Raw genomic sequence first — 21,712 nt, forward strand, 5'->3', positions numbered from 1 at the left:
TGAGTTATTTTTTAAAATGGGTTGAAATGAGTATATTTGGTGTCAACTTAACGCAACCAATTTTATTTTATTTTTTTAATAATTTAACATGTGTTCACAAAATTAAGCATATTACCCAAAAAAAAAAAAAATAAAATAAAGGGATGCATCTTGCCAGGCGCCACAGGCCCACAGGTCAACCTAACTAATCACTACACCTCACTTGTTGATTTCCATAAGCTGCATTGGCGGTGTATGGGAACCCTACTCTCTTGAAGAATAAAAAAAAATCAATCGAAAGGATCCGTTTGTGAGGCAAGCCTGCTCTCCCCGGCTTCCCAACCCCACCCTCAGACAAAAGTACCAAGTTATCTCTCTCTCTCTCTCTCTCTGTCTTCTCAATCTTGCAAAAATGGCTGCGTTAAGCTCCGCGGTTGGAAGCAGCAGCATCCCTCAAATCCAATCTTTAAAACAGAGAGACACTCATCCCAGAAGACGCCTTAATTCGCTCCTCTCTCTACCTCCTCGTTCTCACCCTTTGACCCGACTCCATCTCAACCATCTTTCCACCAGAACCAGGTTTTTTTTTTTTTTTTTCCGGCTTTATTAATTAGGTTATTGTTAATTCTCAATCACACAAACTTGTTTTCATAGCCATGGAATTGACATGAATATCATACTAGCATATGTTTGTTTGTGCTTCTTGTCCCTATGTTCTTCAAAACCAAAACAAAAAACAAACAAGTGAAATTAATCAGTCTGCGTGCTTGGTAGTGTTGCGTCTTTCATTATTTAATGCTTTGTATCCGTGTCCCCAAAAACGGGGAGTAATTACTCTCACTAACTAGTACTAATAATGACCAATTCAGCCGAGAGCTTTACAGCTCAACTGGTTTGCACTTCCTAGTTTTCAATGAACACATCCGGGTTCAAATCCCCCACCCCCAACTATCGAATTATCCAAAATAATTAGTGGAATAACAAATGCCTTCGCATGTTTTTTTATTTATTTATTTATTTATAATTTTATAGTTTGATAGTTACAGTGGGGAAGAGGGAGGTGGTTTGAACTCTAGATGCCTCTGTTGGAAACATTAGAAGGTGCTAGTTGAGCTATAAAGCTTTTGGCGTGTTTTTATTGAATGTTCAATTTTCTTGTAACAATCACATACTTACATTTCTTAAGCTTTAGGGCATGTTTCTTTAAGCAATTCTTGTCTCAAAAAACCAGTTAAAAATTTTATATATATAAAAATAAAAAAAAAGGGTCTTGCCAATTTTTGTTGTACCTTTATAATTGCCTTTTAGGGCCAATGAGCTCTGACTCAAATGGCACTTCCGAGGATGAGGCCTTAGTTTAAAACCTGTTTAAAAAAATTGCCTTTAGTTTGCCATATACTTGTGTATTTACATTTTCAGTATGTCTACTTTATTGCCATTTATAGTAATGGGTAGAAATAATAATCCTTTTTAAATTGTTTTTCTGTGTTATTGTGGATGATAGGTACCCACTTGAACTTGGTCATGGAAGATTAGTGAAACACAGAAAGAAGAATAATGCTTGGAAACATTATTCTTCCATGCTTGGTGAACCGGTGACTGAAGCACCTTTTTTAGGACAGACCGCCTGCTTTAGTTGCTCCCTCAACCGCAGAATAACTCGTCCTGCTTTCAAAAGATCTATACCATGGGCCTTTTATGACAAATCTACTTTTCATCTCTCCAAGCATGGTCTTGGCAATACTTCTGTAAGTATACCAGATCAAATTCCTTCTGTTAGATTACATCGAATTTGCTCTTCTTGACTGATTTTTATGTGTGTGTCTATGTGCACGCAATCAAGTGTTTTTTTTCCTCTCCCCTCCCCCCCCCCCCAAAAAAAATCTTGGAGGTGTCTATGAACTTCCATATGTAATTGAGCAGTTGCTTCTAATTTTTATGAAGTTGCATCACATAATATGAAGAGAAAATAATTATTTTTATTAGCATGGTTTTTTTGGAACAGATATTGGGTTACCATTTCGATAGTTCATTGATGACCGCATACGTGTTTTTCTCTAACCTTTAGAACAATCACTTAAATATATTTTTTTTCTTTGTTTTTTTGGTGGGTTCCTCTAATCTGAACCCAATGAAGGTAGGACCTTTTTGTTGACTAGGATTGCACCTGAGTTGTTTCAGTCAATGACCTAGGACCTATCTTGGTATGCCATTGGGGGCGTCCTACAAGTCTCCTACTGTTTGGAATCCTATTTTGGAGAAAATTGAGCGTAAGTTGGTCGGCTGGAAGAAGTTGTATTTGTCAAAAGGTGGAAGACCAACGTTGCTTAAAGCACATTATCTAGTCTCTCTGCTTATTATTTGTCTCTTTTTACCATCCCTACGCATGTGGCCAATAAAATTGAGAGGTTGCAAAGGGATTTTTTGTGGGGGGATTCCAAGTTTCATTTGGTGGGATGGGACAAGGTATGTGCACCTTTGAAATATGGTGGGTTAGGAGTAAGGAAATTAACTACTTTTAATAAAGCCTTACTAGGGAAGTGGTTATGGCGGTTTGGGATTGAAGAGACAAGGCTTTGGAGAAGGGTGGTGGCCCTCAAGTTTGGGGAAGAATGGGGGGGTTGGACATCCAAGCTAGGTAGAGGGGTGCATGAGTGTGGCTTGTGAAGAAGTATCCGCATGGGATGGGAGGATTTTAGCAAGAATATTCGCTTTGAGGTAGGGGTGGGGGATAGAGTGAAGCTATGGACAAATCAATGGTGTGGGGATTCTCCTCTTCAATTGACTTTTCCGAGTGTGTATGGGATTGCATCCAATAAAGAGGCATCGGTGGCCTCTTTTCTTGAACGGTTGGGGATAGAGGAGCGGAGAAGCTGAAATGCTCACTTTACCTGGAGATCAAATGATTGAGAAATGGGTGGAATGGATGATTTTCTCCGTACCTTGGGCTCTAATCTTTCTCCTATTGAGAACGGAGATCGTATGCGCTGGAAGTTGACAAAGAATGAGGACTTTGATATTCGTTTGTTTTTCAATAAGTTGAGAAGCCCATTTCCCATTATGTTTCCTTGGAAAGGAGTTTGGAAGGTTAAGGCTCCTCAGTGTGTTTCCTTCTTTGTGTGGACTGCTGTATGAGACAATATCCTTACAGGTGATAATTTGAGGGGTAGAGTGTTGGATTTTGTAGACTGGTGTATCATGTGCCGCAGTAATGGGGAAATGACGGATCATTTGTTACTACATTGTGGGAAGGCTCATCGGCTGTGGAGTTTGGTGTTTAGATCTTTTGGGTTTTCTTGGGTCTTGCTTGATTCGGTTGCGGATACTCTATTCGGTTGGTGGAATTGGCCTGGAAAGCATTTGTCTAGCATTTGGAATTTAGCTCCATTATGCTTGATATGGTGCCTACGGAGGGAGCGAAATAGGAGGACGTTCGAGGATATGGAAAGTTCAGATGACCAGCTTTTGGCCTCTTTCAGTGGCACTTTGTTTGACTGGTCTAGGGCTTGGGGGCTCACCTCTAGTGATTCTCTCCCTATGTTCCTTAGCTCTCTCCTGTGTACTTAGTTTCTTTTTCTTTTCTTTTTTTATCTTTTTACTCTCGCTCTTCCCTTTGTATTTTTCTCTCGGCCTTATGTTTTTTTTGCATAAGGTAGTGTTCTTGAATATATATCTTTATTACCTATAAATAAAAGTTACTTCTAGTAAAAAAAAAGTTACTTGAAGTGATTTGTTTCTAACTTCCTAGTTCAGGTCAGAAAGTTGCAGTCATCTCATTTTTTTGCCTAGCTTGTTATCTGAATGGTATGGCATATGGTTTTACTCAGTCTTAGGCTGATTATTACTGTTATATTTGTTGTTTGTTGTTATCAAGCAACTAATGAAGAGCTATCTTTAGCCTGAAACTGCATTTTTCAGCTCACTGTGATATCTGTATGAATTGCAAAACAATGTTTGGCTTTTATCTTCTTCTTTTTGGGTGGGGGGTGGGCTTCTAGAAACAGTTTAGTCGGATACTGATTCTAAAAACAGCTCACTGTGATATCTGTACTGTTTCATATTTAGTCAGATACTGATTCTTTTGTCTGTTGTATATTAAGATGGCTTTTTTAAGGTAAGATCTGGTTCAAATGGTACCTCCTCTATAACAGAGCGGAGGGTGAGGTTGTGGTTATGATCCACTTGATATGTGTGTAATTCACTAATTGAAATAAAAGAGAAGGCATGTATGAGATGATTTGTTTTAATTTAATGCACTCCAATTTCCCTTCTTGTTACTCCCAGGACAATATTTGTCAACTTTTTTGTACTCTTTATATTCTTCAGGTGAAGTTTGATCATATTCCGCGAGCAACTGTTGGTCCAGATGAGCCACATGCAGCAAATACAGCCTGGCCAGATGGTGTTCTTGAAAAACAAGATTTAGATATATCTTATCCTGAGAGAGAACAACTAAATTTGGATGGGTTCTTAAGTTCTGAACTCCCGTCTCACCCAAAGTTGTATCGAGGACAGCTGAAAAATGGACTGCGATATCTTATTTTACCAAATAAAGTACCTCCAAATAGGTATGGTTCACACACAACTGTCCATTTGGTACCTTTTTTTTTTTTTAATTTTTTCTAAATTTTTTTTATAGCTTTTTAAAAATGAAGTGTTCTAATAAGTTGTACCTGAGGGGGGGGGGGGTGAAAAGTTGTACTTTGAAAAAGTGTGGTTTTAAAAAGGCGTACTGAATGGTTTATACATGGATTATGCATGATAATGACCAGCCACAAGTTTAATGTGCAGCTAATTAAAACACGTATCACTTACAAAACATGGAAGTATTGCTCATAGATTTGTAAAATTTTATGCTAATTTCATTGAAATTTAATGTTTCATTTCTCTTTGCACAAATAGCATACATTGCACTGCAATTTTATTGCTAGACTCATTGTCAATGCAAGGTTATAGGTTAATTCCAAAAAATGTCCATTGCTCCAACATTTTGTTTTTTATTTGGTAATCTTCCTCTTAAATAATTGGTTTACTCCAAGGGGTTGCTTCTCTTTTCGTGCTTTTAAATGCATTTATTCACTCATAAAAAAAAATTGTTTACTCCAGGTATGCTTGTCTAAAGTGAGTGCTAATTGAGGATTGATCTCGAACCTAAATTTAGGGGTTGGTAATATTTTAATGTTGAAATGCGTTTGGATTAGTTTTTTTTCCCGTTAGCTTATTAGATTAAATGTACCTTTTTAATACTCCCTCTTTCTGGGTATTGCTGTACTTTTACTAACTTTTCTGCAAATAAGCTTTTTAACAAAAAGTTAACCCTAATGCACACTTAATTTTTTTATAGATGATGTTGATTGGAACTAATCCTAATGTTCAAGTTTTGTCATTTTCCGTTTGCGATTCCATATGTGATTAGCACTTGGTTTTATACTTAATGTAGAGTTATAGATGAAATGTTTCAAGTACAATGGCGGTGTGGCGACTAACCTCCTTTGCCAATTCACCATTGATGTAGCACAAATATAAAATGATGATGGAAGACAAAGAATCTAGTTCAATATGATTTTTATGTTCAGTGAACTATAATTAGTACCTAATAGTTGTATTTGTTGAACTAGCGTTGGTTTTATTAAACTAGCCTCTAGCAAGTTTTTTTTCTCTAAACTTGGATTGTTGAAATATTTCTCTATTTCATTAAAAAAGTTGTGACTGGGCATGGCTCCTCATTCACCCTTCTCCAACTGTTCTTTGTGATTGTTGTTTTATCACCTTTCTTCTTCTTCATCAACAATGTTAGGCATACACCTGAAGCAAAACTTTTATTTATTTTATCTTTTTTGTTATAAATAAATAAAAAATGACAAGTAGTAGCTATATAGTGGAGCTAGCCTACCTACCGCAAAACCCTCCCCTCCCACAGGTTGAAAACTTGACATGTCCCTTTTGACTTGAAAGCAAAGAAATTTTAAAGAATTAATAGTAGATGTTACAGAAATATGTGATATGTCAGAGGATTAAACGTTAAGTGTCTGCACAAAAGTATTGAATATGCATGTGATAATCTATCATATGTAAACAACTAATATAATGCCTTTAGCTTTAATAGTATGATAAGTTTTGGTTAAAAAAAGAAAACTGTAGAAGCTTGATAATAGGCATAACTTAGAATGTTTTTTCTCGAAGTGCGATGATTAATGAATAAGTTTGCCTCTTCATGTATCAGAAGGGCATAATGGAAAGAATTGCCTACTTGTTTTCTTTGTATTGATTGTCACTTTTGCTAAAAAAATACTATGCAGATGAGATGATCTCTGCCCTCCTCTTTCTTGCTCTTACGTAAACATGATTTGCCTCTTTGTTTTTAGGTTTGAAGCACATATGGAAGTTCATGCTGGATCAATTGATGAGGAGGATGACGAGCAAGGAATTGCCCATATGATTGAACATGTTGCTTTCCTTGGAAGTAAGAAACGTGAGAAACTTCTTGGAACAGGAGCCCGATCTAATGCTTATACTGATTTCCACCATACAGTGTTCCACATCCATTCTCCAACTAGCACAAAGGTTTTTTTTTCCTATTGCCCTATTGAATTAATTGATTGTAATTTCTGAAAGGATGCCCTATGATCATCTTGTGTAGTGATTCTTCTATTCTTTAATAAAAAATTTATTACTTATAGAAAAGGTTTCTTCTTTTAGTTTTTTAATTAATACTTTCTACTATGTATGGACCTTTTTATTTTTATTTTTATGATTACAAGGTTTAGACATTGGATACTGATTTAATTGGGCTGTTTGATTTTTTCTCTTACCAACTTAAGTTATGCTCCATTGGTAGGTGTTCCTTTTTTTGATGCATATGCGCATGTATTGCATTTTCTTTTATACAGAATTTATTGAACTTATTAGTCGTTAAAAAGTACTTATTGTAAAGGAACACAAATCTGTGAAGTCAAGTTAGTGACATGCAGAATTTTGTGTTTACTTATGAAGGATAGATAATTGGTATCTCATTTTGTTTTCTTTAAATAAAGAATACGAGTTACAATCAATGTCTCATTCATTTACTGACTGTAGTTGGGTGGTGCTTGCAGGACTCTGATGGAGATCTGCTTCCATCTGTGCTGGACGCTCTGAACGAGGTAAGATTTGATTGGATTCTGCCATAAGCTTTTTGTGTGTGCCTTGTTGGAGAAAGATAATTCATTACTAAGCTGATTGTTTGCTACTTAGTGCTTATTTCATATTAGCACGGAAATCATCTTTTAATTTCTTTCAATTTGTTCCCTTTTATCAAAAAAGCTTTTCTTAGCTGAAGTACAGCATCTTATGTAATGAGTTTTGTAATGCTCTGCCTGACGAAATCTATTTCATTCATGCATAAAGATAGCATTCCACCCAAAATTTCTTTCTTCTAGAGTTGAAAAGGAACGTCGTGCTATACTTTCGGAACTCCAGATGATGAATACAATAGAGTATCGTGTTGATTGTCAGGTATGGACTAAAGATATTTTTGTGTTTTAGCTGGTTGATATTTGCACATTGGTGGCCAAATGTCTTACTTTTCTTGCCTTCTTTTGAACTCAGTTGTTACAACACCTGCATTCTGAAAATAAGCTGAGCAAAAGGTTCCCAATTGGATTAGAAGAGCAGATTAAGAAATGGGATGCAGATAAAATAAGAAAATTTCATGAGCGTTGGTACTTTCCTGCAAATGCAACCTTATACATAGTGGGGGATATTGTTAACATCTCAAAGACAGTTGACCAGATTGAAGTATGTTGTAAATCTTGTTATTTATCATTTGTAACATCGGAGTCCAGATGAGAAATATTTTAACTTTTGAATTTGATAATAGTTAGTTTTTTCCATGCAGGCTATCTTTGGGCAGACTGGTCTAGAAAATGAGCCAGTTTCTGCACCTGGTCCTAGTGCATTTGGTGCCATGGCTAGTTTTCTTGTTCCTAAGCTCTCAGCTGGGCTTGCTGGAAGTTTATCTAATGAGAAATCATCTAGTTCTTTAGATCAATCTAAAATTTTAAAGAAAGAGAGGCATGCAGTTCGTCCTCCAGTGAAGCATAATTGGTCTCTCCCTGGAAGCAGCATTGATGTGAAGCTTCCACAGATATTCCAGCATGAGCTGCTACAAAACTTCTCAATCAATTTCTTCTGCAAGGTATGGTGATATTTTTAATAAATAAATTTACTTGTCATGTTTCGTTAATATAGGGCTTCATGTGAAGATGTCTTTGTTTTGTTGGTAAATACTGTGGTTTGGTCACTAGTTTGTGCCTTTACGACTTTCTACTTAAAGAATAACTTAATTTAAATGGTAAACTTGAAGAGATAATAAAGGGAATATAGAGAAAACTTTGGAGGGATGCTCTACTGAGAAGTAGTAGATTGCTTCATACTACAATGCTAAAGGAGAATAAATGGAAAATTGGTTCCTTGTTTTCTTTACAAATAAGAGACAAGTGGAAGAAATAGTACCATATATTTGTCTACATTGGGCTAACAAAAGGATTGGCCCTAGAAGAATTTCCCCCCTTTTTGATAAGTAAAGAATATGTTTAAGAGCCCAAAAAAGGGCCTCACCTATTACATGGGGAGTGTATAAGAGCAACACCAAAAAATACAACTCAAGCTAATATCAAAGTTTAAAATTTGGTTAACTTGGCACTTATTAAAAAACAATTTGGTTAACTTGGTGGTCTTCAGTTTTTTATGATTCATATCTAATGTTTGTAGCCTTCAACAAGTGTATATGATTACCATTTTTCTCTCTCTCTTTTTTTATTTTTAATATGGACATTTTTTTTGGTTGGGGGGATTTAATTTGTGCAGATTCCAGTGAACAAGGTTCAAACGTACAGTGATTTGCGAAATGTTTTGATGAAGAGAATATTTCTATCTGCCTTACATTTCCGAATCAATACAAGATACAAGGTGGGTTGTAATTATTATTGTACTATTTGCTACCACTATTATAAATTAGTTGATTGCAATTCAGGTAATTATTGTTTTGTATGAGTTTTTCCTTCCCCTCTGAAAATTGTTCTGTCTGAGTTGATTGCAACTGATTTCTCTTATAATCAAAGTATGATTTTCATCATGTTCCTTTCCTTTTTTGTTTGAGTGGGTTTTGTCTCATCTTCTTTGTTATGCAAGTGAAGATTGTTCCTTAAGCTATGTGCAAATGATAAAAGTATATAAATGTTGTACCTAATGCACAAAGCTTCTACTTTTGCTAGGTCTAGAAAAATGATGAAAGTATCTAGTGCTACTAAAAATGGACAAACAGGGGGGGGGGGGGTCCAAATGGACCCACCTTGGTGAGGTTCCACATCATAAAATATAAAAAAATAAAAAAAAAGGGACAAACAATGGAAATTTACTTATTGGTAGTAAGAGGTTCAATTTCAATTCATTACCTGTGTTAACTATTTGCATATTAAAAGAGAAAAAAAGATATAACCAGGTAATGAAATTGCAATAACATGTTTGAAAGATATAACCAGTTAATGAAATTGCAATAAGTCATTTGAAACTTTCAATCAGGTTGATAATAGGTACGATAGATGCTGCTTAAATCATTTTGTCTGTGTGCTGAAACCCTGTTTGGTGCTTGGAAAAACCGGTTTTTTCTGTCAAAAAGTGTAGCTAATCTACATAAATTTTCAGAGTTCAAATCCGCCCTTCACTTCAATTGAATTGGACCATAGTGATTCTGGAAGGGAAGGATGCACTGTCACTACTCTTACAGTAAGTGCCGAACCGAAGAATTGGCAGAGTGCAATTAAGGTGGCTGTCCAAGAGGTTTGTACTCTACCATTCCATAAATACAATCTTCATGTATTGATTTTGGTGTAGTAGCTATGTTATGTTCTTTAGTATCTTTTTTGGTTGTCATCATTGAACCTGATAATGGACTGGCACTCAGCTGGACATGCTTGGCTTGCATTTGGGCATGCTTGGGCAGTTATTTGAGGCCCATGGGGCCAGGATGGTACAAAATTCAAGGCCCAATTATTTTTGACGGTGGGAATGGGCTTAATTGGAAATTTCATAATAGAGCAGCCTGTCTTAGGCTGCAAATTTGTGTGCGTTTGTTTTAATTTATTATTTAAAATGATTTGACCAAGTAATATATAACACGTGTACCCCTAAACCCGATCCTCTATCCTTTGGGCATTTCTGATGCCATATATATATTAGCTGGACAGGCTTGGGCAGATTTTTGAGGTCTCATTGGCCTGACTGGCACAAAATTCAAGACCCAACTACTGTTCAGGGTGGGACTTGGCTTAATTGGAAATTTCTTTGCAGAGCAGCCTGTCCTGTAATGCAAAATTGTGTGTGTGTGTTTTTATTTAAGATGATTTGACTGAGTAAGATATAACACTTCCAACCCCTAGAACTAGTCCTCAATCCTTTGGCCATGACTGATGCCAAAGAATACTGTCATAAGCTCCTTGTGAGAATGTGCAGTGGAGCTTGTGCTTTGTGCCACATGATTGTGTCAGTCTCAAATTACTTAGAACTGTTGATCTCAGATCCAAGAGGAGGTTCAATGTGTTTTATGGATTTTTTTTAAAGGAAGAAAAAGAAAAAGTTTGTTCTTTAAGCCAACGTAAGCGGGCCTCGCTATCATTTTTTCTTACAGGGCTGAGCACAGGCTCAAACTAGGCCAGTTAGGGCAGGGATCTGCACATTGAATCTAATGACAGGCCTAAAGCCTGGCCCCAATCCTGCTCCTACCAATGATAAGGTCTTTTTATCACGTTTCAGTGATTGGATTTATTTATTTATTCCCTTTATTTGCTAAATATTAAAATATGATGCAGCAACGATCACTCTGAGATTTATATTTTATTGTAGTGGCCAATGCATTCCATTTCTATTTGAAAGAAATTTTGTGGCTGTCTTGATGCCATTGAAGTACTAAGATGATTGTCTTAATTTTCTGCATAGTTCTTTTCTTCTAGTATCTAATAAGTTTTGTGTGATGCAGGTTCGAAGGCTGAAAGAGTTTGGTGTCACCAAGGGTGAATTGACACGCTATATGGATGCTCTGTTAAAAGATAGTGAACACCTAGCAGCTATGATAGATAATGTGTCATCCGTAGATAATTTGGATTTTATTATGGAGAGTGATGCACTGGGCCATACAGTGATGGATCAGATACAAGGACATGAGAGCTTGGTAGCTGTTGCTGGAACAGTTACACTTGAAGAGGTAATTTCGTTTATGATGACCCTACTTGTTATCATCTACTGCATTGATAAATCAAGTTTTGTTCTTCTTCCTTTCTTTCCATATTAGGTTCGCAAAAATTTAAGTTCCGCTTTTGTTTCATCAACTTTTTTACTAAATATGCAATGACATTATGAAGCATCACCTTATACTAATTACTTCTTTGTATTTGTAACTTTGTATTACAATTCTTTTGATAATTTATATTGGTATCATAATATGTAATATGTTACAGACAGAAATGTGGTTTCCAAATAGTCTTTTCGTTTGTTCCTGTTAATATTTATTAGTTAGTCGAGGTTTGAATTCCCATATTTTTGTGTTATATTCTTTAAAATTGTTTTCCTAATCCTAATGCCTTTCTGCGTCCAAGTTGAAAGAAAGTATAAGGTTCATTGTAAGTTTTGGGTACCTCAGTCTTATACTAAGCTCCTTTTATCGTCTTGGACTTGTGGTTGATCAACACACATCTTTGTTTGGTAACTATCAACAAATTTTGTATCTTAAACTTGTATGATTGTACTAGCCCAAAAAAAATAAAAAAAACTCTTATGATTGTGGCAGTGTTTACAATTTTCAAATTTACCTGGTACCAAATGCCTTGATTTCCAAGAAAAATATATGATGGGAGAATCAATTATTGGCAAGCTTAATGTTAGGGGACATGTTTTCAAGTTAGTTTTGGTGCATGTGGGCTGGTTTACTCTTGAAATGTTTCAGTTTGCCTTTGGAGCTATAATCTGATCACTTTTATTTCTCCAGTTTTTTATTTGCATTGCTGTCTTGCATTTTATGTTTTCAATTTCTAAATAAATTTTGTGGTCCAGGTAAATTCTGTTGGTGCTAAGGTGTTGGAGTATATTGCTGATTTTGGAAAAGCCACTGCACCCCTTCCTGCAGCGATTGTAGCATGTGTTCCCAAGAAAGTGCATGTTGAAGGAATGGGTGAAACCGAGTTCGAGATATCCCCAAATGAGATTACAGATGCTATGAAAGCTGGATTAGAGGAACCCATTGAGGCTGAGCCTGAGGTTTTCTTTATCATCAATTTTGCTTCCTTCCCACTTAAATTTTTTCATATGGTAAAAACTTCTTGCAAAGTAGATTTTATTGCTGATTTCGTTTTCCATATTTTTTTGAGCAGCTTGAGGTGCCAAAAGAGTTGATTACGTCATCACAGTTACAGGAGTTAAGGCTCCAACTAAGACCATCATTTATTCCTTTAAGTCAAGAAACGAATGCCACAAAAGTGCATGACAAGGAAACGGGGATCACTCAATGCCGTCTTTCAAACGGAATTCCCATTAATTACAAGGTATTTTTGGAGATGTTTGTATTCAATTGCTCATGAAGCAATTACAATGAATGGACATTCACTATTTCAATATTTTTGAAATGTGATTGGATCTGGTCTACTGTATCTGCATGTATGTGTTTAGATATGGTTCTAGAAGAACGGAACCTTGGTTTAAGATGCAGTTTTTGTTGTGAGACATGTTTGTATTTCTCTTCTTTTAATATAAATTTAATTTTTACCTTTAAGCTTCTTTCTCTCTAATGTTCATCGTTTACTATTCACATCTTTCTTATAAACAGATTTCTAGTACTGAAGCTCAAGGAGGTGTAATGAGGCTTATAGTTGGTGGGGGGCGAGCAGCTGAAAGCTCTGAGTCAAAAGGAGCTGTTGTTGTGGGTGTTCGAACTCTTAGTGAAGGAGGTCGTGTTGGCAACTTTTCAAGGGAGCAGGTATTAACACTTTATTTTTCCAATTTTAACCAAATGAAAACAATCCTTAATTGTACATTCCATATGGCCAGAACCATAATATTAATTTTGCATCCCAGTTTCAAGATGGGGAGATACAACTTTACCACAATGCTATCGTAAGGATTTAAAGCTAAATGAAATTTTCTAAAAAATGTTAGATAATGTTTGTCACTTATGGGTTTTTTCGTTAAAAAAAAATTAGATGAGGGTTTTGGTATTTTGTTTGTTCTTTTTTTTTTTTTTTTTTTTTACTATCACTAATCATTGGCAGAGAGAAGATTCGTATTGGTTGACTATATTTCAAGCATCGGTCAATAGTTTCTGAATTAATTTTGTGTTTAAAGTATCTGAAACTATTTGAATTTAGATAATTTGAATGATAGCTAAAAAATAAGGAGCAACTCATGTATGTTATTACTATATATATAGCTGCTGTTCCCTTTCCCTGCTGGTGTATTTGATTTGAACCATGGGACAGAGTGATTAGTCAGTTGTTATTTGATGAGACCCACACTCATTTGCTCTTATCACCAAATAATGTGCTTGTTCTACTTGTATTCTGTCAGGATAGATTGACCTCCTCATGTTATGCTAATTGTGTGCCATATGCTTAATGTGCTTCTGCAGGTAGAACTTTTCTGTGTGAATCATCTGATAAATTGCTCTTTGGAGTCTACAGAGGAGTTTATTTGTATGGAGTTCCGTTTTACATTAAGAGATAATGGGATGCGTGCAGCTTTCCAGTTACTTCATATGGTGCTGGAGGTAAGCCCATTGTCAACAGCACTTGTGGTTTCAGTCAGTAATGGTTTTGAAGTTTTGGGCTTCACTTTTTTGTCCCAAGCAGAGTAAGAATTAGAACCCTAATTAATCCCCTTAAATTCATGTGAGTGACTGTTTTTTAATGTTCACTTCTGTGTGAATATGAGATCACATCCTATGACCAACAGATATTTGAGGAGATTGAGGTAGGTGATTTGGGTTTCAGTTCTTCTGTCACTTGACCAGAAACCAAAAGTTACTACAAAATGAAAAGAGTTTTATCATTTATCATTTTTTAAATGAATTAAAAAAAAAAAGAGTTTTGTTAATTGTTAAGTCATAATCATTATTATCTTAATTTAAAACATTGATTTATTTGTAACATAGAAATGAACCAAAAAGGAAAAAAGAAGCATGCGCTTTCATCAATGTTTCCTGAAATTACAGTTTGCACATTCCATTTTATTTTTCCCAAACCAGTTAGGTTTACATCAAAATGACTGCCATTAAAAGTTGTGGGACAATGCATTTCTATGACCCAAAAGAACTTGTATGTATTACACACTCCAGGGGTTGCAATGGGTGGGGAGATTGTTTCCTGAGCCCTCCTTCCTCTTCCCTGTGCCCTTGCTAGGGATATTAATGTTTTTGTTCATTCAAATACCTAATGGTGGTTTTCTGGGTTTGCAGCATAGTGTCTGGCTTGAAGACGCATTTGATAGAGCGAGACAGTTATATTTGTCATATTACCGGTCCATTCCGAAAAGCTTAGAGCGGTCAACTGCTCACAAACTCATGTTAGCAATGTTGGATGGAGATGAGCGTTTTGTTGAGCCTACACCAAATTCTCTACAAAATTTGACATTGCAATCTGTGAAGGATGCAGTGATGAATCAGTTTGTTGGCAATAACATGGAGGTGCATAGTTACCTACTTCTAGATCTTTTTTGTGAACATCACTGGATGGCATATTGCTTTTGAACACTGCATTTCTTATCATGAAAAGCTTGTATGTATTCAATGGACAGGTGAGTATTGTTGGGGACTTCTCGGAGGAGGAGATTGAGTCTTGTATTCTTGATTACCTGGGCACAGTCAGAGCACCAAGAAATTCTGAGAGTACACATGAATTCAGGCCAATCCTCTTTCGACCATCTCCATCTGATTTGCAGTTTCAGCAAGTGAGAAACAAAGCTGGTTTAGTTGAATACTTGCATTTGTTGATGCTTTGGACATTATTAATTCTGTGATGCATCTGAAGTACTTTTTGATTGAGTTGTGCCTAGTTTAAGTTTTTTTCTTCTTTGGGAGCTTTTGAATTCTGAGTGGCTGTAGTTTATACATCAACCATGTGAGTACTTAGATTTTATTTGTCCAGGTATTCTTGAAAGACACCGATGAGAGAGCATGTGCATATATTGCCGGCCCAGCACCAAACCGTTGGGGTCTTACAGTTGATGGCAAAGACCTGTTAAAGTCAATTAGTAATATTTCAACAGCTGAAGGTGAGTTAGTGCATCATATCTAGAACTAGGTATAAAATGTGATTGGGAATTGGCTATTCATATGGCATTGCTGGGCAATGCCCTTTGCAGTTGCACAGTCAAAATCTGAAGAACTGCACTTGGAGGGGACAGATTTGGAGAAAGAAAGGCAAAGAAAACTTCGTGGTCATCCACTTTTCTTTGGCATCACTATGGGGTTGCTGGCCGAGGTCATAAATTCTAGGTAGCTCTTCCTGCACAACTGTACATTTTTCTTGAAACTTATGTTTATGTATCAGAATAACATCAGATTAGAATATGGTTTCTGAAACTTTTGTTTTCCTTTGGATTTCTTGTCATCATTAATTTACATAAAATGTGATAATATAGCTTCGGAATTGCATAGCAGGAGCATTTGCTGTGATGGCTGTAGATATTTCTCAAGCACCTTCTGTTTGTCTGGATTTTCTAGTTTCCATTACTGGAAAAAGTGTTCCATGCAAAGTTATGAATTTTGTGTCATACCAGATGGTATGGCTGAAATATATCCTACCAGTCACCAAACCAGTATAATAACTCCCTAGAAACTTATGGGTCAGATTCTGGGACATTTCAACTAGTTCTGGTCTTTTTGGCCAATTTCAGTAGTCTTGGGCTGATACAAGACAGTTTTTTTTTGGAGTTTTTTGAAATTTTCTATGACTTGGTGACAGTTGAAACTTCTTCTTTGATCTCTCTGTGGTCTTTGCTATTTGTTCTCCTCCACTAACTTTGGTTTTTCTGTTTGCTTGCATCACCCTAAGTTCAATATCTTGCATAATGTGGCTTCATAGAATGAGTGGTGTTTTAGAATTTAGGGTCTTGAGACACACAAATAGACATTCAGTCTTAGACACAGAGATAGAGAGTTACAAGCCTACCACGGTGGGACTTCTAGAGCAAAAACAACACCATTAATATATATATGATAGATTTTTTCGTTTGAGTTTGAAATTTGGGACAGTATCATTAAATGGAAAATCTATTCTATGTAATGATTGTAATTGTGAACTCTAAGTTGTGTTTGTGTTTTTTTGACGTTTGGTGTATAGCCTAGCATGTATTTTAAGTTGTATTAATTTGTAATTATGATATTTTATACTATGGTTTATTGTGTATAATGTTAAGTAAGTTTTTAAATTGTCAAATTAGTTTCACATTTATGAATATGTATAAAGTGGTAAAGCCAAAACAATACACTGGTATTAACCAGTACTGAAATATTTTGACCAAACCGAAAGTCTCCAATATGGTATTGACTACTTCCTTCCATGTGCTTTGTATAGGCTTTTTACATCCGTCCGGGATTCTCTTGGGCTGACATATGATGTGTCATTCGAATTAAACCTATTTGATAGGCTTAAGCTTGGATGGTATGTAATATCAGTAACATCAACTCCAGGGAAGGTGCGGGTTCAATTTCAAGTAGTCTTATAAAATTGCTTTCCTGTCATTTCAACCTTTTTCATCTGTTTGGATTTACTAAATATTCAGGTACATAAAGCTGTTGAGGCGTGCAAGAGTGTTCTCAGAGGTTTGCATAGCAACCAGATTACTCCAAGGGAGTTGGATAGGGTTAGTTACTACCCAAACTGCTTGTGTTGCTTCTCATGATAGCATTATTATTTTGAAAACTTCCAATTAAGCAAGCATGACAAGTGCCAGATATGTGAAATGAACTTTTTCAGAAGTTCAGGTGCTCCAAGTCTTCTTTAACTTGGCATGGTGGTTCAACATCTGTCCACCCCCCTCCCCCTCGCTCCCCCTTGTTTCTTGGCATAAGACCAAGAGTTTGTCTTTGCAATAATAAAATATATTAGTATTTTTGCTTAAAGTTTGTCCATTCCTTGCACCTATTGCATTTGCAGGCTAGACGGACCCTTCTCATGAGACATGAAGCTGAAATCAAGTCAAATGCCTATTGGCTTGGATTGTTAGCCCACTTGCAAGCTTCTTCTGTTCCAAGGAAGGTAAAATGGGAACATCTCCTTGAGAGAAGATAAATGATAGATATCAAGTAGAAATTTTGCTGTTGGAAGCAAAAATAGAGTCTAGTTGCCTATGTTGCATGGAATCTTGACATTTCCCTATAATTTCTTATGTTCATTGTTTTGTATTAATATATGCCCCTTGTGATGTTGTTGGCTCAGGACATATCATGCATCAAAGATCTTACATCACTATATGAAGCTGCCAGTATCAAGGACATATACCTTGCTTATGACCAGTTGAAAGTAGATGAGAATTCTTTGTATTCGTGTATTGGGGTTGCTGGGGCTAAGGCTGGTGAGGAAATTACTAGTGAGGATGGATCAGGTGAAGGTTTTCCTGGAGTTCTTCCTGTGGGACGTGGTTTATCGACAATGACACGGCCTACAACATGACCTTGGAAATTACTCTGTTGTCTTGTACTGAATTGCTATTGAGGCTAGAAGGTATGTTTCTTGGTAGCACGTAATTGTGTTTAAAATGCATTCCAATAAATGTATGTGTGTGTAATTTTTCTTTTGTTTGAGGTTAACTTTTCACAAGCTTGGGTCTTCTACTAGCATGCAAGCTAGACGCACATACACAAACCTACTATCACACACAAAAACATACTATTATGGGATTGAAGCTATTATGCTTGGAGCTTTGAAAACGTTGTGCTCTAGAATTGCGAGTAGTATTAGGGGTGATCTCTTGGGAAGTCCTTGTGTTGCATTTCTTTCTTTTATTTATAAAAAGAAACAAAAGGGGGGACTACCATATAAAGAAGAGAGAGAGAGAATGAATGTATGTTGAGTCCAACTTCCAGACATCATACTCTCTACCTAATGGCGCATACTACTATCATGTAGGCAATAATATTAGCAGTACATTTACAAGGCACTAATTGCTCTTGTGATGTAGGATCTTTAGGAATTCAGCACTAAATTTGATTTCTTGATGAGATCTTGAAGGGTTCTTGAATAAGGATTGATTTTTAAGGGCTCAGGTAAAGAAAATATTGAATCTTAAATACTTTGATGGTTGTTTGGTGTTAAACAGTGAATAGTCAATAGAACAAGAAATAAAGAAAGGTGAACACTAGGCAAACACACCTAGGTTTTCCTAAGCAATCACAGTTAGGTAGGAGAAGACAATCACACCCTCAAAGATTAAATAAGCTGCTGAAATTTTATTAAAATCAATCTAACTGTGAGTATTAGTGATTACAATAAAGACTTCATATAGGCTGTTATTAAATCTTTTCCTAGAAGGATTAGGACTCTAAATAATCCATTCCTAGAATGACTAGGATTACTAAGAACAAAAAAACTAACAAAGTACTTAAGAACTTCTAAACCAAATAGGAAAAGTACCAAAACAATAAAGACTTATGGGCCTTTGGACCTTTGGTACAGCCGAGAACAGCCCATTCCATGAATTTGAAAATTACCAAGTTGCCCGTATTCTAGTAAAACTTAGTCAAAGCTGATAAGCAGCAAATAAACAAGAAAAAAAAAACAATAAAATAAGACTTGATTCAACTTTAGACTCACTAAGCAAGGTCCCAAGAGAGCTCTCCATCATTGAAAACATCACAAATTAATGCTTGAGCACTAGAACCAGCTTTCTCTCACCTCTTATAAGTCTTTAAAGGAAGCTTCCAGTTACTTCCCCATTATCTTGTAGGTCATCAGGCAGGGTATACTCTGATTTATTTGGATTCCAAAACCTGACATTCCACCAATTTCTTGCCCTAACGTCATCTTGTGACATGGTGCAGAAGAAGACAAGAAGATGACTGTGATAAGCTGTGGAGATCCTTTGTTTAAATGTATTGTTGTGAAAGAGCTCCCAAGTTGGCTTTTGCTTCTTACATTGAGATGCTCTGTGAAAGCTCTCGGAAACGAAATGAGATTATCATAGAAACCTGTGCTTATCCCTTCAGCAGCAACCTGAATTGTAAACTAACATTCACAGCATTAGATAACTACCCTCTGTTCAGCAATGTTGGATAATCAAAACTTCACCACATTTTTTGAAATATATATAGGTTTAGTTTATAGTTTGCATGAGAGAGCATGCTATCTGCCAATATATGTGAATGCTTTGTCTTCAATCCTTGTATGTATAAGTTATGTGCCGAAGACTTGATTGTCAGTTGCAATTACTTGTATATGTGTGGCACTAGGGATATCATTGTTGCTTTCCCTTTTGTGTGTGTGGCTGTGGGTATTAATAGTGAACTCATTTTTGCATGTCAGATTTGCCTGCCAAAAAAACGAGCGTCCATCAGATTGACATAGACGCATGGTGAAAAGCTCACATTGCTTGATGCCTTGATGTCTTGATGTGAAGACCCTTTTACTGAAGTTGTTGGTGGAATTTGCTCGTTGCCTTGGGCCTTGGACGTTCAAACTTCAAACAGTCCAAAGTAGTAAGCCTATACATCAAGTTGATTGATCGCTACATGCGTAATAAAATCTTGTCCTGATCAATTTTGCTTTTTATTTTTATCAGTAGTTGAAAAGCATTGGTACTGATTATTTATTGATACAATGTAATTATTGGACGAGGAAACAAAAAATGTATAGCTTTTTTAGTATACAGAAGCCAGCAGTTGGTTTTTTGGCTTGATCAAGAGCATAGACGCTGGAGTCAACTCTCTCTCTCTCTCTCTTTTTAAATTTTAGTTTCACACTTGCAGGGACCATAAGTGGTGGTTCACCAACCTGCTGCCCAATCTTTTTGAACAAGCTCTTGTTTATTTTTCCCCTTCATTTTGATTTTTCCTGTACAATTTATTTATGCTTGATTTTCTTCTTGGTGCTTTTGTTTCATTGACTTGGCAAGCAGTAATATCTGGTGTGACATCATGTTATATACTATATAATATAAGTTGGGTTTAGAAGTCATGGTTGCGCCAAGTAGTTTCACCAAATTGCAGAAATTTATTTAGATTTTTAAGAAAATAGATATAATAATTTTTTTTAATCTTATCTTCTTCTTCTATAATTTCTAAGTTTATAAAAACCTTAATTTAACTACAATCCAAATTTTAATCATTTTATTATTAATTTATTTATTACTATTTTTTTCCCTCTTCAGTCATACAAGGTTACTTTTTATTGTTTCTTTGGATTAAAAAAGCGAACGTGCATAGTTAGGAAGAGTTAGACATGCGCATGAGTTGGAGAGTTATAACTTAGATCTATTTGATTATTGAGACAAATCACTTTTCATTGCGATTATTTCCTCTTCACACATATTTACTCTTTTTTTTCTTTTCCTTTTTACATGAATAGGAGTTACATACACATTGGAATATACTACTCATCCAAGTCTACTTGGTAACCCTATAAAGTCATTTGTTTATTTATAATAAGAAAAAAACATAAATTCATTATCCGATTTTTTGTATTTTTGATAACTCAGGTCTTTTTCCTATAGAGATGGACCAATTAGAGAGAAACATTCATGGCTAGGACCCTCTAAACTTATCAAGTTAGAATTATGGGTGTCATTTACATGAATTGAAAAATTATTATTATTTTTTGAGATTATCTATTAGATGAAGACTTTGAATCCTAATTGAGTTAGGATTTCTAATATATATATAAAATAGAAAAACTACTTATTATTCTAATCAATTCTCTCCCCATTACCAATAATTCTCCTTCTCTCATAATTTATGAAATCCATATTGAACAAAAATGTTTATACATGCTTATTACATTTTTATTTTTGTTCAAATGTCCTTTATAAGTTCAAAGTCTTTAATTTAATTTTTTAGATAAGTAATTTAATTATATTATTGAAACAAATTGTTTGATTTACATATATTTTTCTATTAAGCTGTGCATTGCATGGGCTTAACACTAGTTATTTAGAATTCTAAATGACATATTATATTTGTGGGGGGACGAGGATCCAAAAACAAGTAAACGGGCGGTCAAGGTTATTTCCAAGGAGCAAAAACCCGAAAAATGACCTAGGGCAGCGATCCCACAATTTGAAGGGAAATTGGGGTAACTTACCTGTTGAAGATTCTGAAGACATACTTCAAACCTCAAAGGGACAAGCACTAGTTGTATAAAGAGTATAGAGCTAAACCACCAAAAAGGAAAGAAAACCGACTTGGCACGGAATGCAAGAAAGATGAAGAGAGAATGGTATAGAAGTCATTCCCTCTACATTAAATACAAGACAACCACTTTTCTGGTCGCATTAATGAAGAAGTGACTATAAACAGTGGCACAGCTAAGATTTTAGTGTAAAACTTGCTGGTAAGTTCTGGATGGGACAGGAATTTTAGGAGTGTGATCCTAACCCTCCAAGTGTAGAGTTCAGATGCATTAAAACTGGATATATAAAGCAAAATAAAACATCTAGAGAAGGAGAAAAAAAAAAAAAAAGAGAGAGAGTTCATTTGTTTTGTAACATCTTTCTCGGAAAA

General features: G+C 35.7%; 1 protein-coding gene across 1 annotated transcript; it reads left to right on the forward strand.

Moving 5' to 3' along the window:
- The first annotated feature begins 257 nt into the window (after positions 1–257).
- On the forward strand, positions 258–19,904 carry LOC142611394 (stromal processing peptidase, chloroplastic). The gene is made up of 24 exons (XM_075783513.1): positions 258–558; positions 1,484–1,727; positions 4,306–4,547; positions 6,345–6,543; positions 7,074–7,121; positions 7,366–7,473; positions 7,567–7,755; positions 7,856–8,155; positions 8,827–8,928; positions 9,664–9,798; positions 10,994–11,218; positions 12,064–12,267; positions 12,381–12,551; positions 12,833–12,982; positions 13,631–13,768; positions 14,456–14,683; positions 14,794–14,946; positions 15,144–15,270; positions 15,361–15,493; positions 16,575–16,695; positions 16,783–16,863; positions 17,157–17,258; positions 17,439–17,723; positions 19,521–19,904. Exons 1-23 carry the CDS (start codon positions 392–394, stop codon positions 17,670–17,672), a joined length of 3,801 nt encoding a protein of 1,266 aa, XP_075639628.1. The 5' UTR covers positions 258–391; the 3' UTR covers positions 17,673–17,723; positions 19,521–19,904.
- The last annotated feature ends 1,808 nt before the right edge of the window (positions 19,905–21,712 follow it).

This window comes from Castanea sativa, chromosome 1 (genome assembly GCF_040712315.1).
Source record: "Castanea sativa cultivar Marrone di Chiusa Pesio chromosome 1, ASM4071231v1".
Lineage (NCBI taxonomy): Eukaryota > Viridiplantae > Streptophyta > Magnoliopsida > Fagales > Fagaceae > Castanea > Castanea sativa.